This window comes from Morus notabilis, unplaced genomic scaffold (genome assembly GCF_000414095.1).
Source record: "Morus notabilis unplaced genomic scaffold, ASM41409v2 Scaffold1479, whole genome shotgun sequence".
Classification (NCBI taxonomy): Eukaryota; Viridiplantae; Streptophyta; class Magnoliopsida; order Rosales; family Moraceae; genus Morus; species Morus notabilis.
Window position 1 is genome coordinate 7,473 of NW_010365450.1, and position 17,803 is coordinate 25,275.

Consider the following 17,803-nt stretch of genomic DNA (forward strand, 5'->3'; position numbering starts at 1 on the left):
ACGGATATAAGTCTACTGATATGTTGACGTACTGAAGAAGATCCGATGAAAAAATATTCTATTAGTGCGATAACGTTTTTTAACACAAATCACATCAAAATTATATTCGAAGTATTTTAAAAAAAAAAAAAAAAAATTCGAAGCCTTCAAGAAAAACGCCGAGGTCTATAGCAAACAATATCGATTTACAAGATGAGATCGTGTATGTTTTCTGTTTGTGTGTATAAAAAAAAAAAATTCTTCATAAAACAATTGTATTAAAATAAAGAGACTTTCTCCTTACGACTTCTTTATTAGTAGACCAATCTTTAATTAAAATCAAATTATATAAAAAATATACAGAATAAATCATTTATAATATAAATTTAACAATTAAAAATAAAAAATACTCGTAATTTTTTATGATCCTACAAAAATACTCCCAAAATAAAAGTAATAAGAAATAATTTCTGGAAGACACAACACAAACAAGCACCACTTTTCACTCTCGAGTCTTGTGACTTTGCCCTCCTCCTCTTTCCTTCTAGCACCCACATCGAGGCAATTTCTGTTTTGATTTATAAGTTTTCGTTTTGTCAAATATTCTTTGCCTCCGCAAGTGGGTGTGAGAGAAACAGAGAGTTTAGAGAGAGAGAGAGAGAGAGAATAGCAGAGACTAGAGAGAGAAAGAGAGAGGATTTGGGAAAGTGGAAATCCCTATGCGGAGAGTGGATTTCTGGGTCTTCACCAAAGTTTCACGGTGGCCCAGGTGAGCCAAAAAAAAAAAAACCCATCATTCTGTTTCTCAAATATGTTTGTTCGTTTCTGAATTGGGATTATCGTATTTGTTACCGTTTGAGAATTTTTGTTCAGATCTTTATTGGGGCTGGTTTAATAGATTCTGGGTCGTGGGAAAATATATGATTTTGAAATTATTGATTGTTTTTCCTACTATTTTTGGGTCAGGATCTCCGATCTCATGGGATAAGAGCAAAATAATTTGGAAAAATTTAGGAAAAAAAAATGATGGGCAGTTTCATTTTAAGTGATGAGAGAGAGGATCAATTTTATGATGCTCGTGAGGACCTTTCTTCTGTGTCTGAATGGGATTCTGATTGCTCCGAGGACTGTAAATCGAGTGTTTCGAGTAGATTAAGGTACGAGGTTTGGGCTGAGAAACTGGGTAGTGTTATGGAGAGGCGTAGGAAGTTCTTGAGATGGATGGGTTTGGATTTGACTGAGGATTTTATTGCGAATGAGGACAAAAGAAGAGGACTTTCTTGTGATGAGATTGAATTGGATGTTGATAGAGTTAAGGAAAACAGTGGGACTGTGCTCAGACTTTCGGTTTTCAAAGAGGTGATATCGTTGAGCGAGTCTAGTAGCGTGTCTTCCTCATCGAATGAGGCTTCGGATTCGATGGAAAACGGTGCTCTGCAAGAGAATTTCTCGTGTAAAGTTGGGAATTCGAATGACGGACCGGAGTTTTTGAAGGAGGAATTTGGCCTAGATAGAATGGTCGGCAGGTTATGCGTAGCCCGTTCGGAGCAATCGGGAATCTCTGAGGAGGTTCGGAGAGACCACAGCCGGTCTCTTTCGGTTGAGGATGCTAGGTACTTTGTTGATGTCAGAAAGAAAGTCAAGAAGGGTTGGCTGAGAAGATTAGGTGTTGGGATGTGCGTTGTCGATACGAATGGAGATGCTGTTCTTAGTCCCGGTGATGTTCAGCCGAAGATCGGAACGGGGATGCAGAGGGTTCAGGTCTATCCATACAAAAAGCGGACCAAGGAACTCTCTTGCCTTCATGCTGGACAAGAGTTTAAAGCGCACGAGGGTTCGATACTTAAAATGAAGTTCAGTCTTGATGGACATTACTTGGCAAGTGCCGGTGAAGATGGTATCGTGCGTGTATGGAAAGTGAATGAAGATGAGAGGTCAAAGAAATTCGACGTTGCTGGTGATTCTTCGTGCCAGTGTTTCACAATTGATCACTTGTCCAAGTTAAGTCCTTTGGAGGTGGATAAAGAGAAACACAGTAAGGTAAATAAGTTAAGGAGATCGTCCAATTCAGCTTGTATCATTTTCCCTCCTACAATCTTCAATATACTGGACAAGCCTCTGCATGAATTCCGGGGACATAGCGGTGAAGTGTTGGATCTCTCATGGTCAAGCAAAGGGGTTAGTAACTCAGTATCATCATAAGCAAGCAATTTTTTTGAGCTATTTATTTATCCTAGTTTTACTTGAGGAAAATACTAGGAATCCCAGGTGATTTTTGTTCGGAATGATGTGGCAAGTGAAGTGTCATATTCTAATTTTTGTATATGTTTATGGACAGTTGTATACTGAGAATTGAAAGTTTTTAAGTCTTGCCGCATCATTTGGCGCAAAAAGTTTGGTGGATGACTTGGGATCCCTAGCATTAGCATTTCCCTTTACTTGAAAGCTTTTACATTGCTCTAACTTAAAGAACTTGTTTTGTACTTCTTCATTAGTGTGCTTGTTTTTTGTTTTTATCAGTTGCTGAACTTTCTGATATCAATGTCTTTTTTTATGTTATTTATATGTCCTGCAGTTTCTGCTCTCATCTTCTATTGATCAGACGGTTCGTTTGTGGCAAGTGGGAAGTGATAGATGCCTTAGAGTTTTTTTTCATAATAATTATGGTGAGCCTTTTGTTGCTTTTGGTAGATCAATATAGCTGTCCTGCCAAACAGTGTTTTTCCTCAATTTGGTTCAGATTGCTTATTCATTAAATTGTTTTGGTTGATGCAGTAACTTGTGTTGATTTCAATCCGCTGGACGATAATTATTTCATCAGTGGCTCAATAGATGGAAAAGTTCGCATCTGGGAAGTTCGTCGCTGTCGGGTTGTTGATTACATTGATATTCGAGAGATAGTCACTGCTGTGTCCTATCGCCCTGATGGAAAGGTCTGTCAGAGGATTTGTTCCTTGGAAATGATAACTTAAGCGCGATAATTACAATTTATTTGACTAATCTTACATCTAACGGGTCGATTGGAATACTTGCAGGGGGGAATTGTTGGCACCATGACGGGCACCTGTCTTTTCTATAATATCATAGGTATAAACCAAATTCATTTCACTATTCCGCTACTTCACTAAAGCTTATATTTGCTTAGCACTAATAGAAGATTTGGATCCAAGCCAAGTTTGAAGTGTTTTGGTTTGATTTTTTTGAGGAAGAAAATAGTGGAATAGATAGACAAAAGGAATCGGTTTGGTCTCTGATACCATTTGATGTATTTAATCTAGACTAGCAAGCATGAAGTTTTGTGTGATGCATCTTTAATCTGGATTTAGATGTGTAAAGAAATCCTTAAATTTGTTGTAAGGATTTCATTTAAATGATTGGATATTTTTTCCTCCTTTTTCAAGTTCATCTTAACCGTGTTTGTAGACAATTGTCTGCAATTGGATGCTCAAGTTTTCTTACAAGGAAAAAAGAAGTCAGCAGGCAAGAGGATTACTGGATTTCAGGTTGTTGAATCATTAAAAAGTCATTTTGTTTAAGTGAGATTGCATTTCACCTTCTTGCTCTTGCACCCACCGAGTACTAACTTCTGAGTTTTCAGTTTACTCCAAGTGACTCAAACAAAGTCATGGTCACCTCTGCCGATTCGTTAGTCCGTATAGTCTGTGGGAACAATGTCATCTGCAAATTTAGAGGTGCGTGCTAACTTTATATCTTGTCAATGTGAGATCTTGGTTCTTTCATCTGCTTTGTTGATAGATAGGTTTCCTTAGTTACCACTAACTTTTATGATCTTTCTTATGTGGTTTTGCTTAAAATTCCTATTTTGATGAAACCTAATTTTATCTCTTTTCTTCTCTGTGTTTAGGTGTTCGAAATGCAGGAAGCCAGATGCCTGCATCATTTACTTCAGATGGGAAACACATTGTCTCGGCAACCGAGGATTCAAATGTCTACATCTGGAACTACACGAACCAAGAGAAGACTTCTTCGCGAACAAAGAACATATGGTCTTCTGAGAGTTTCCTGTCGCACAATGCATCGATTGCAATACCTTGGTGTGGTTCAAAAACTACACCGGATGCAATTCCATCCCCAGCACTCATTGGGGACACGCGAGGAAGTGGACTCGAGCATGGTCAAAAGCATCCCTATCTTGAGGAGCATCCACAACAGAAAGTGCCCATCTCTTCGCCCGATTGTTTCCGTGGGTTTCTGGAGTCCTTGCCAAAGGGAACCGCAACTTGGCCCGAAGAAAAACTTGTCAACTCAAGTCCCATGGCAATCTCTCCCACAACGCTTACCTCCAAGTTCAGGTTCTTGAAGAGCGCTTTGCAGAGTATGTCCGGTTCTCCTCACATGTGGGGTCTTGTGATAGTAACCGCCGGCTGGGATGGACGGATTAGAACCTTCCTCAATTACGGGCTGCCAATTCGCATATGAAACCTTTCAGTTTCACGATAGGTTGGTATTTCTCGAACAGCGGCAATTTCACATTGCTGCAAAAAGCAGTTAGTTTAGAATCAAATTGTGTTGTATATGCATATACGCAAATGCAATATAGATATATAACAGTCTATTGAAAAGGGGTTCGTTTATTCATGACTAAGGGACTAAGGGATTAACAAGTGTATTTATATAAAAACAAGATCAAGTCAGATAATAACACAGAAAGCAGCGGTTTGTCTAATCCAAACTGTAGACCCAGACCGGTTCAGTTTGATTGGCTGGCTGGGCGTTGCTATCCTTCTGTTTTGTATTGTTTTCCATGGATATAATACAGGTCAATCATACGATTCTTTGATTTGTTACTCAAGGACTGTCAGCCCAAGATTGGTTGAGGTTGCATGTGGCAATGGTCCCTTGTGTTTGTAATTTGTATACGAAGACTACAAAGTTGTGTGCATAATACAGTTTGTCTGTGGGCCTTTTCCTCATACCTTTATACGGGAATGATTGTATGTTTATTCAAATTTCATTTATGGAATTTTTGTTTCCTTATTATCCCAGCTATATTTATGTATCAGTTCTGTCAGTTTTATGCTATGAATTTAATCAAATCTAACTTTTAGAAGCACGTACTATCGGTAAAAAGTTCCCATGTTCTATTGTGCGTCCTCAGTTTGTGGTATATTTTGGATTTATCGGAACCATGCCATGTAAGAGCATTATGAGATTTTAGTACTATTTTGTTTTTGTTAATTTGATTTTTCAATTTAAATTAAAAAGTAAATTTAAGTGTGAGAAAATACTGTAGCATAAAAAATTAAATTTAAATTCTTATAAAAGAAAATATTATAGTAAAAATTTGAGTTTTGATTCGAATTAACAAAACGAACGAGGCTTTTGTTACCTATCATTCACTAATTTTTTTCAAAAATAGTAGAAAATAGGCCAATATGAAAAGCTTGAAATAGTATATAGGTCAATTTTTAGTTATAGAAATTAATAGACCATAACTTGTCAAGTTATGGTTCATAACCAGATAAGTTATGAACAAATTTGTTAAGTTATGGTTCATAATCAGACAAGTTATGGACAAAAATTGTGAATTATGGACAATAACTTGTCAAGTTATGGTTCATAACCAGACAAGTTATGGACAAAAACAGTAATTTGGCATATTTATTAACTTATGTAAACTATTAACCTATTAATTTTAATTCATTTCAAGTCTTGGTTTATTTTCCTCTCTCTCAATTTTTTTTATAATTATTTTTATCATCCTATACATGGGACTGGTTGGAAGCAGGCGGATGCAGAATTTTCTAAAAGTTTTGTTTGTTTGTTTGTTTTTTTTTTTTGGGTTTATTATTTCATAAATATACAGAAATCGAACAATAATAAGAAAATATTGTTTGAAAGGCTTATAGAAAAAATATTGTTTAAATATGCGCATTTGAGAAAAGTTATTTCAGCACAACAATTAAGGAAAAAGTTAATTAATGCCACATTTGAAGAACTATTATTTATAGGACTGAGAAGAAATATTTGCATGGAGGCACATTGTAGGCATCCAGATAAACATGCATTCTGAATGAGTGAAGACAAATTATGTAAAACACATTCGAATGAGGAATCAAATTGACGGTGCATAATAGATAATATTGAAATTAATATTTATATAGCCTAATATAGCAAAGCCAGATAGAGAGACCCGTATCATTTAAGGTCCGTTTAGTTCGCTGATTCGAGTTGATACGTACTGTAATAAAATTTAAATTCTAAACTTAAATAGGTGAAATAAATAAAGTCTTAATTAAGCTAAATAACATACACTTTAGGCCTCCTTTTCCTATCAATCCTAACGAAGGGATCCCATCTTGTATTTGGACGGTCAGTATGGGATGGCTCAACCCTTTTCAACTGTGGCAGTGAACCTTCCAAAAACTGATTTCCAGAGAAGTTAAAGACCCTGAGATTGCGAACTGAGCCAATGGATGCTGGGATTTTCCAAGCGAAGAGATTGTTCGCAATAGAAAGTCCTTCCAGGTTGGGAAAGTACTTCAAGAAACTCAGACATATCAGCGACGACAAATTCGGAGGAATTTCCCCTGAAAACTTGTTGTTTCCGAGGTTGAGGATTTCCAGCTTTCGGCAGTCAACTGTCTCGGCTGGTATTTGGTCAACGAGGTTGTTGCCAGAAAGAGAGAGCTCTTCGAGCTCGGAGAGCCGTTCGAATTAGGGGGTGTTCAAAAAATCCACTGAATTAAATTAAATTATGTCAAATCGTTAATTGTTTTTGAATTATTAAACGGTTTAGTTAATACTTATTCTAGTTTTTTTTGGCGATGGTTTAAATTCTTTAAACCGCTTACACCGTTCAAAAATATGCATATATAAACTTTTTAATTATTATGAATGTACCCTTTTATTGTAAACGTACCCCTTTATCTTTATTCAGATTTTGTTTCAGTGGATTCTACTTGAAAATATTTAGAATAAGACATAAATAAAATATATTTTTTTATATTTCTATTAACTATTCATATTTGTTAATTTATTTAAAATTTTAATAATAAATATTTTTTTTTAAAATAATAAAATTAACAAAATGTCGTGTCAAGATGGACTCATCACATCTAAACTTTTAAACTCATGATGGATGATGGACTAAGATAGTCTAACCCATCATGACTTATAAATAGGCTCATATGGATCACTCCATGGCGGCCTATGGCATGGCGCACGAAAAATTGACATGTGGAATGGGCTGGGCTGAGGGTTGGGCCCATGACCGGCACGGGCCCAAAGAGAATGGGCCAGGATAGATGGGCTGGGCTGAGTTGGTATTTTTTGAAGAAATGTTGCCCACTAGATATTCTGAAAGTTGGCCAATGAAATTATTGAATGAAACATCCAAGAACCGGAGTTTCTTAAGATCGAAAGACGACCACGGGATATGGCAAGGAAAATAGTTGTCTGAAAGGTAGAAACAATTTGTGTGAGATTACCATGAAATGTGGGATATGACCCAACAAAATGGCACTGACGTAGAGACAAATGTGACAAGGACCTGACCTTTTTGAGTAGATAACTCAAGTCAATAGAGAAATAAGTTAAAAAGAGAGATCCAACGTCCTAACTAGACTACTCAATTTAAACTCGAGAAGAGATCCACTAAATGCAAGATTGTTGGACAAACACGAGCAGCTCTTGGAGGTTCCTGCAATTGGAAAATGGTCTCTGGCATATTCGGAGGCAAATTGCAACTGTCAAAATCAAGAGATGTCAGAGAAGATGATAAATTCATAAAATAGATAAGACGGAATAAAATTCAAGTTAGTACTCTGTTGATTGAGTTCTTCGAGGTTGGTTAGGTTGTGAGCCAGTGCTTTGAAAGTGGATGCCCTAATGTTAACAAGAAAATGGATATTATTAAGAGAGACGGAAGGAGACCAACTTGGAGAGATGAGAGATTTCTATTGGGAGATTGCCGTTGAATTCAGACTTGAAGGAGACATCGAGGCCAAGCACTAGTAAAAGATGAAAAGACTTGAAAGTAGAAGATCAAGAAGAGGAAGACATGTGTTGATGCTCGAAAAATCACACGTTATGGAATCTGCCCAAATCCCGCAACACGACTCAAGGTATGGTACGTGGACCCAAGCCACGTTCGGGAGCCTTTACATGGCCGTGGGTTGGAAGGCCAAGAAAAATAAATTGACCCATTTTATCTAGTTCAATTAAACGCTCGGCCTACTTAAAAGAGGCATCGGGTATATGAGGAATTAGGATAACATGCGGAGGAAATTAGACAAATCCAATACAAATTACCCAACCCAATTTTATTACTCAGAATTTTTTAACCAAAAATCTAGAAATCCTATTGGCCCATTTTTACCACACCTATGCACTAGAAGCCAAACATAGTTCTTTCTTTCTTCCTCTCCTTTGGTAAAAAACGTGCAGCCCTCTAAGGAATCTCAAGGCATTTATACACCAAAGAAGGCAAAATATCTTTCTAAATGCATGGCTCTTCTCCTTTTAACTCACCCAAAAATACCAAGTCAGCAAAATCTTCTCATTGGTTTGTTCCAAAACTCCATGTATTCATCTCTTAGGCAAATCTTCCTCGGAAAATGAGAAAAACACCACCAAAGACCACTGAAAACGTCACCTAACATAACACGCCAGCATCAAAGACCAAAATTCAAACTACTTGGAGGGAATATTTCTCTCCTTTTGAAGCTCCACCTCTTGCCTATAATGACCTCACACATTTCCACCACAAAATCATCCCAATCCAGCCAATAATACATGTAAAAACACCTGATAAAAATGGCTAGAAGAGGATACCAAATCCGTTTCATTTGCAATCTTGGAATCCAATAATGAGCCTTCAAAAGAGCACTAGTCCTATATGACTTGACACTCGGGGGGTTTCTTTACTATAGTGGGTTGATGGTAGTGTAAACATAAGAGTGAGTGTACTTCATTTAGAGAACCTTATTCTCAAGGCAAATGAAGAAAACAAAATTGGATTTGAATTAATAATATTTTAAGTAGTTAATATACAATTACTGGGAAAGAATGGATGATTTTCAAAATTCAGAAGGGCCACAAGTCTCCCCAGAGGGATTTCCGAGCCTGACGATGTAAGATCGGGTTCTTATTCTTTGTGATGATTATTCGCTCGTATGAACCCTCTGAACCATCCTGCTTCATCGATCGGCAAACGTTTAGTGAAACCTGCTTACCCCTTCGAATAGGCGAAAAGATAATTCTACCCCAACCGCCCCCAAGATCAGCACGGTTTGTTTCTTCTTCTTCTTCAGCCTCATCATTATCCTCAACATCCGTTATTTCCGTTTCTTCAGAATCATAGGTAATTGGGTCGGGTTCCTCAGATGGGACAACAGCAAGTTCTTCTTGTTGCTTAACCAAGTCATCTGGTAAAGTCAAACACCAATATCGAGTGGGAAATTTGTGGTTTATAATTTTCCCAGTGCACTAAAATGTACATATAGTGTCAAAAGATGCTAATATATCCATGAAAAATAATCATATTCATCGTGGAGATTTTCTGAGAAGTTTGTAAAACAAAGTAAGGTTGCAGAGACGTAAAGAATACCATAATCAACTTCAACATCTTCTGGTTTTCTTTTAGCAAGCTGTTCCTTCAATGTCTCAAATTTCACTCCATCAAGTGGCCAAGCTTCCCTGCACATCGACACCTAAAATTAGGAAATATTTTGAAAAACTAATATGCAAGTAAAAGTCGCCTCAAATCAAATGGTCAAAGATGACTAATTTAAAAAATGTTAACGCATGCTAGTTGAAAAGAAAAACTCACTTCGGTCGTTGTCCTCTCCTGAAAGCAACAAAAGAAAATTTCTCATCCTCAAAGCCACGTAAAACCTTACCCTTAGAACGCTACAAAGGCCACAAAAAAGAGTTGACTATCAGTAAGATTTATTTGCTCCAATTGTGATATCACTGCAAGTCAGAAAAGGTTAAAAAATTGAACAAAATGAACCCATAGCATTTAACAAGATGCAGCTTCAGAAAACCAAAGGGTCTGAAGGTTCGGTGCCACGGTTGACATTTCAAATAAAATTGAACAAAATGACCATAGGATGGGGGAAAAATAGCAAAACTAGAGAAATAAGACAACTATTTTACTCCATGGGAGATTTACTGGTTATTGGTATTATAGGACAAGCATCAACACACATTCTCATTAAGACACAAGGTTTAAACACACACACACACACACAGAGCTTAAAATTCCTTCATGATCGCATATGTTTCTAATGAGTCAAAACTCAAATTGAACATGCTACAAGCAAATGATCAAAATCTAGTTTTGTTCAAACTTCCTTTTGCATATATGTTTCCTTTTTCTCATTGTATATGTGTCAAGTGAATATATAGTCAATTTAAACGTATTATTTTTCACGTAGTAATGAATGTCTACTTTTAAACTTCTTATGCTAGGATATATTTCAAATCACATAATTTTTATGCAAGCAATACAGTGCATACTCACTGTAGGACATGATTTAATGAGTTAGGACAGACCTTGTATGTACGCTGAGTAGTCGTCCTCTCCAAGCGCTGAACGAAATGACAGTAAGTTCCTGTTTTCTCCAACGGACATGCCCCATCATGAGCACACTGCATCACAATTAAAGAGAATAATTTCATAAGAAACAATTAAAACTACAATTAATAAAATAAAAAAAGACAGTAAATTTGTTTTGGGCTAAGAACAGAGGAAAATAAGGGTGAAGAGCTATTATACTCACAGGAGCAACTATATATGCACCACTTTTTGGATCCAATAAGTCCTTAGAAGCTTCACCGTTTTTGCCTTTTAATTTCCGCAATTTCTAAGAAATCGTGAACAAGATATTATACACAAGGTAAAGAAAACTACGATTACGAACATGGCATTGGAAAACAGAACAAAAACCTTGTCCCTAAGAAAAATTAGTGAAGAGCTATTTACCCTTTTCTCCATCCATAATATATGCGATCGCATTTGAGATATGATGCTAGATCCTTGCGGTGTTCCAGGTTCAACCAAAACCTACAAAATATTTGGATGTTAAAGGAAATAAAATTAGGGGAAAAAAAAAGGTTACAACTTACATGATGCATTTTTCACAACATTCTCTTCCTTCAATTTTACCAAATCTCCGGTATTATTAATCAGAGACACTTAAAACACATTAAATTTTGAGAAATCTTTGTTTTTTTTTTTCTACATCAAGTATAACATCCTATACAAGATCATAACTAATTTCTCTCTTGCCAATGTCATGTATTCTCATGGTAAGATTTTAAATTAATCATACGGGCTGAAAATCTACCAGAACATCCTGTGTAAGCTCCCAAAGCTGGCGTACTATAGTTATTCGGTCCTGGAAAGACGGAATCTCCCCAAGCACATAAGACTTCAAACAAGAAAAAGAAATTGATAAGTATCGACATAAAGGTCACATATCCAAGGCATAGAATTCATTCTACAGGATCATATGAGGTTGAAGAAGAAGGGAGATGGTGACTAAAAGACAAATAATAAGGAAAGATAATAAACAACTTACTGCAATCACAATATCGTGTTTTCTTTCTGACTTTTTAATTTTTTTCGATAGAGCTTCAATGCTTTCATAACTATGAATAAGTGGCAAGTTCTTCAATCCTAAAACTCATAATACATCACCGTCAGAATTTTGGTCCACCATAGATTCTTTATTGCATGGACTTTGAAAAAAAAAAAAAAAAAAAAAATCAGAACATACCAAATAACACTGAATAACATAAAAAATTCAATGTCAAGAAAAACTACAAACATGATTTTAAATAATCCAACTTTATATCACAGGTAAAAGATAACCTCAGTTGTTATAATCATATGGTCATCTATTTGCATTATCGTCATCCCTATGATCTCAAAGGAAATAGATTACTCAATTCAAAATGAAGACCTTGTATTAGGCTCCGGCCTGCACGCTGCATAGACTGGGATGGCTCTATTAAATTGACTTTCTCCAAGGACTGTGGCCAGACTTCTCGTAGAGCCCTATGACATCCAATTTATATTAAGGGAATCCAAAGATTATAATGATAATCTCATAAGCATGTTGTTCTGTATATATATGAATTTCACCAGAAGGCTGAACCCGTGCCAGCACCAAAATCCAGCACGGTTGATGGAGAGAAGCTGGGCAGTCTTCTGCGGACCTGAATATAGATAAATTTTGAAGAAACATGTATAAATATACGGAAATTTACCGACTCAATGGCTCTAAAGAAAAGAATCAAAAGCAATTCTGTTAGGTTTCATATTCAAATCAAGGTTTACGAATATGGATTGAAGAAAAAAAAAACGCCAGAATCTGCTTTTGGTAACCTCTTTTTTGAAATACTGTCTTTGACTCAATTCCATTTTCATATAGTACAAGTTAAAAAAACAAAAATATTATTGCTTCCTTAAGATCCAAAATGCTTTTGTGCCATTCCCATTTTTAACTATCCTCTTCTTTTCATCCTTCAAAAACTCTCTCCCCCTCAGACACTACCAATCAAACGCATTTACACATGTAACAAATACTATAATTCATTAAGTAAATGTACTTCTCAAATACCAAAGTTTCCGAATTATAATCAAGAATTTTAGGAAACTAGAACTTCCAACCCAACTATGCTTAATTCATCCATACACAACATTTTCTCAAAATTTTCACCATAATTCACGATATTCCAAAACACCCAGATGGTAAAATTGAAAGTCCAAAGGTAGCTACCTCGGAGAGAACTCTGTAACAGGCGGAGAAGACGGCGGGCATACGAGAGGCGACATAAGCGATGGTCTGATCGTCTCTGTACTTGAGTCCAATGTCGCCATAGGAGCTCTGAATCTTCCACCGCCTTGATTGACGCTCGTCGACGAGATCCTTCGAAGCCGCAGCCGTTATCTGAAGGCTCGCCCCCTTGATTTCGTTCAGCGATTGGGACAGCCTCAGTACTTTGTTTCTCGTGTGAGGGTCCTCTTGCTCTGAAAACCAAAACCTACCATCAAAAAATGTTTACAAAAAACAACGATAGAAATGGATTTAGAGAGAGAAACGGGGAGAGAGAGAGAGAGAGACCTCGGATGTACTTTTTGATGGCGCGACGGAAGCGAACGGGGACGACGAGGCAGCCAACGGACTGTTTCGCGGCGGAGCGGAGGGTTTCGGGAGTTAAGAGCTTCTTTGCGGTTTCTGGGATTATGGCGGTCGCCATTTTCGGAGGGAAATGAAAATCACGAGCTTTCTCTTCTTTTTGTTGGGCGTTGCCTGCGAGCGAGCGAGAGAGGTGGTTTCTTTGTGGTTTGGTTTTCTGGGGGTTTAGTTTCGGGAGAAGTCTGGGTTTTAGGTGGCTGTTTTTGCTTTGTAGCGGAAAACGACAATAAAATGGACGACATCAAAAACCATGAAACGACATAAAGAAGGACATAAAACTAGAAACGACAACAATCTCCAAAACAACAACTATTGCCAAGAAACAATGATATAGGAAATGACGGCATTTTGAAACGACAAAAATACAGAAAGGACATTAAAACGACTCTGGCCTAAGAACGACGAAGATATCAAGAAACGACATGATATATCACACAAGGTTACGTTTCAAAAAAGGCAACAATATAGAGAAGCGCGGCGAGGCGACGACGTTTCCGCTCAGACCCACTGTGACGGCGGCGACCCATACGACCTGCAGAACCACCCGTGTACAACTCTTGCACGCCGAAGCTCACCAAAGATGACCTAGCCCAAGTTGCAAATGGCCCGATGGAGATTAATGAGCCCAAAAAGAAATTTTGCCCTAATCTGTTTCAAAAGCCTAGCATTCCAAATTCAGGGTACAAATATAATTGATTTGATGGGTCAATTATAAATTTAATATTTGAATGTAAAAAATACTATCTAATACAATAATATTTATTGCGGTAAATTTTTTATGTGCTATATTTTATGAAAATTTTTTCACTAAGTATAACATATGTGAAATTTGACACTTGATTGTTATTCGTTAAAATATTTACTTTTTCAGGTAATGATTACAATTTTTACATTTTTTAATTATTTTAAAAATAAAAATGTATTTTTATAACTTTTAAAAATCAATGATTATGAGAGAAAGTAAATTTAACATTTTAAATAGTATTATGCAAAACAAAAGTAAAAATAACATATCATATCACACTGATACCTAATATAATGAAGTTAGCATGCTATTATATATAATGAATACATTCCCATAATCCACAGTGAAAATTTTTCAAAAGATCACATGTAAGTTAGCATGATCTTTGTCTCTTTTTCCCCAAAAGCATTTTCTTTGTCTTTTTTCCCCAAAATGTCGGCCAACATGAGTCTAAGTTGATGGGCATGTCTTTTAAAGGTTTGTTTATCTCCTCTTAATTTTGGTCTCTAGCTGTGTCATTTCTTCCTATAGTAATTCTTCATCTCTAAGATATTCTTATCAGCAATGCTTGTTTTTTAACGTTAGATTAGATCAAATTACATAAATAAGAAAAGAAAAATATGTAAAAAATGACAAATACTAACACAGATATGACTATACAAAACAGAACTTGAAAAAGGTAAAACTCTCTCTCTTTATGAAGTACTTGACTATCTTCTACGAATTGGGGAGGCAATAAAGGAGACAACAAAAGGGAGAGAACACATTTTGACTTAAATATTAAGGACAAATTTTTCTGTTAATACTTAGGTAACAGGGTATAAGATCATGTTCATTTGCTTGGATCATACAATAAATTATTACCCTCCTTTTTTTTTTTTTCTCTCCCAGTAGGTACTTTTTTGTCACTGTTCGAATTTAATCCCACAACCGACTGGTTGGGGCCACAAATTACTATTATCTTCGTCAAATGGGGTATCACTTTGAGACGTACAACTGAGCTAATAACTTCTAAAAGAGACAACTAGTAGATTCTTGTTGAAAGTTTGATTAATGATCATCTGCAACAACCATGAAGCAAACATGGTAAATTTTTCTAGCCAAAAAGAAAAACGTGGTTAATTCCTTATGGCTGTCAAGTGGGTCTTTCTTATTTCAATAGAAGGAAAAAAAAAAAAGACAGAGATTCTTTTATACAGGTCTTGTTCATTTCATCAATTCAAATTTTCAATTTTAATTTTGTTATAATTAAAAGTTTTTACAAAAAGTCACATCTAACTTGTTTTACTACAATTAAAAGCTCTCACATAAAATCACATCTCATATCGAATTGAAAATTCAAATCGTTGAATTCAGATCGAATTGAAAATTCAAATCATTGAACTGAAGGTGGCCATAATTTTATTCCTCCTGTTCCGGATGGGATCATCACATTTATTGTACGTTCCATGCATGCTCGTGGGCTTGGTTTATGATTTTAATCTAACTGCAAGTACAGCCTATTAAATAGCAATTAAGCAAGTTGGAGAGATAAGGTAGGGAGAAGTAGTTGATATCCCTAACAGAGATTAAAGATATGAAATACACAAGAAAAAAGCACAAGCATTGACGTTAAAATGTCTCAAAATTTAGAACAGTAATCCATCATCAGGAAAAGGAGACGTGCATGTATATATAAGTAACTTATCAAATGATCAGGTAAAATACATGTCTATTTCAATCGCGTGACTTATAGGGAAGACGCCTAACCTTAACATGACGTTGCTACTTTAACATATATATTAGAATTGCTATACCATTTATAGAATAATGATAGAAACAGTCATCAAACTAGAACTTTCATAAACATAATACCTTTAATTTCAAATTCTTATGGCGCTCTAATTTGATAAAGCTGTATGTGTATATATATACACACACATATGGTTCCTTAATTTTCTTTTTTCAGCCTACCAGCACTACGACATAGTCATATATATTGCCGCTGTTTTCAGTGCCCCCAAATAATAAATTTTTTTTTTTTAGGACATTTGGCTCCAACCATAAAATATGACCACAAATATTTCTCACATATATATATATATATATTTCATCATATAACACGCGCGCACACACACACATATATGTACATAGTGAAGAATAAAAAAAGTGGGAAACAGTGTTTATATATGAGAAGGGATCGTGTAAAATATATAAATGTTCTTGATCTTTCTTTCCTTAAACGCATGCATTGGGCTCCATAAAACCCTGGGGCATGTTAGTAGGCCCCATACCATCACTAAGACCCCGAAGATATTCTTCAAAAAATCAACCTACCACATACTTAACCGACCCCATCCTCTTAATGCCCACTTATTCTTCATATTTTCCATTATATAATAAATAAAAATATAAATAAACCATCATTATTTATTCATACGTGTGTGTACTATACTCCATTAATATAAAGTTAAAAACAATAGAAGTGTACCCAACTAGGGTTTCCAATAACTTTCTTCTTCAATCAAATCCCAATAATATAACAAATCAAATTTTGTTCCATGATTATTGTATCATTGTACCAAAGTCTCATGATAAGTCCAACCCAAAATACTCAATAAAACAACTTGCATAACTTACAAGTGCCAACAAAATTCAATACAAAACAGCAGCCACGATAATATTATACAAACACTACACAAACCTTCTTTCATATAATTATATCTATATATATCCCTTACCATCATCATATAACTCATACATATTACTAAAAGCTACTATATTAAAAGCTGTCTATATCGTATATTCTGGTGACATATTCCTTCTTTTCCTACCTACGTTTGGTTTCTCAATATATATAATATATAGATTACATCTATCTCTCTAGATTAACAACTAATATTTATGATATTGCATATATATAACCATGCAAATGCATATGGATACTATTTTCATGTCTATATTTTCTTTAGTAATTCATGTACTTTTCTAACTTTTCTTGTGGGGCTCAGGCGCTGATTGCAGGAAGAATTGGTTTGGGGTCTCTAGAAACCATAATTTCAGAGGCAGTCCATAACTGAGCTGCTTCGCTTAAGTTGGAAGCCCTTTTCGACGGCGACGTTTCATTGCAATCAGCAAAGTACTTCCCAGACACCTTCGTCAGCCTCGGATTCGTCGCAACATAGCAAGTCGTTGCGGCAGCCTAAACAATTATTAATTAATAATAATAGTTAATAATGACTATAAAATAGCCCAAAAGAAAAAAAAAATTAAATCATTTCTAAATTAACAATAAAAATTATAGCGATCGGAACAATTATACAATAACATTACAGAATACTTGTGCAAACTTTGAAGATTAAGAAATGAACTGGATTTATATATAATTACCTGAGGGATTGTCTTTAAGAGCTTGGAAGCCAAGAAGAACACCAGATCTACATGTTTTTTAAAGAAAGATTTTTCAGTAAACTAATTAAAATATGCGAACTAATTATAAACTTTAAAGTTAATTAGCTAGTTATTAAGAAATGAAATAAACCTGTAATAAGGCCCTCGCGTTCTCTGGTGAGTCTGGTCCTAACTATTCCTGGATGGACACAGTTTACTGTCACGTTTGCCTCCATTTGCTGCCAAAATGAAAAAAAAAAAAATGTTATTGGTAATTTTAAACAAAATATATATTATTGATGAAATTATGAAGAAAACAAAAATACACTTTTTTTTATGATTCTAAACAAGGATTTTGTCTTTTAATGATCATCAACCTGGAGTCTCCGAGCAAGTTCCTTGGTGTGCAGAACATTGGCAAGCTTCGAGAGTGCATATGCACGTGTCGCATCGTAATGGCTGGTCAGAACCAAGACAAATTTAATCCCAAAACTTAATTAAAAAAAGCTAATTAGTAAAAGAGTTAAAAACTTAATCC

General features: G+C 35.6%; 3 protein-coding genes across 3 annotated transcripts; 1 reads left to right on the forward strand and 2 right to left on the reverse strand.

The window, feature by feature from the left end:
• The first annotated feature begins 465 nt into the window (after window positions 1–465).
• On the forward strand, window positions 466–4,981 carry LOC21384537. The gene is made up of 8 exons (XM_010108041.2): window positions 466–748; window positions 946–2,157; window positions 2,555–2,645; window positions 2,755–2,912; window positions 3,015–3,066; window positions 3,403–3,482; window positions 3,578–3,671; window positions 3,845–4,981. Exons 2-8 carry the CDS (start codon window positions 1,003–1,005, stop codon window positions 4,417–4,419), a joined length of 2,205 nt encoding a protein of 734 aa, XP_010106343.1. The 5' UTR covers window positions 466–748; window positions 946–1,002; the 3' UTR covers window positions 4,420–4,981.
• A 3,880-nt stretch (window positions 4,982–8,861) lies between these two features.
• LOC21384539 lies at window positions 8,862–13,293 on the reverse strand. Its single transcript, XM_010108043.2, has 12 exons — window positions 13,077–13,293; window positions 12,732–12,982; window positions 12,095–12,168; window positions 11,913–12,007; window positions 11,529–11,626; window positions 11,295–11,378; window positions 10,931–11,011; window positions 10,728–10,811; window positions 10,501–10,596; window positions 9,773–9,852; window positions 9,551–9,639; window positions 8,862–9,368 (listed from the first exon to the last, which is right to left on the reverse strand). Exons 1-12 carry the CDS (start codon window positions 13,210–13,212, stop codon window positions 9,028–9,030), a joined length of 1,509 nt encoding a protein of 502 aa, XP_010106345.1. The 5' UTR covers window positions 13,213–13,293; the 3' UTR covers window positions 8,862–9,027.
• Window positions 13,294–16,655: 3,362 nt separating this feature from the next.
• LOC21384540 (short-chain dehydrogenase TIC 32, chloroplastic) lies at window positions 16,656–17,724 on the reverse strand (the record flags this gene model as incomplete). Its single annotated transcript, XM_010108044.2, has 4 exons — window positions 16,656–17,077; window positions 17,266–17,312; window positions 17,417–17,504; window positions 17,643–17,724. Coding segments are annotated over 4 exons (412 nt in total), but the record flags the coding sequence as incomplete, so codon positions are not given.
• Between the last annotated feature and the right edge of the window lie 79 nt (window positions 17,725–17,803).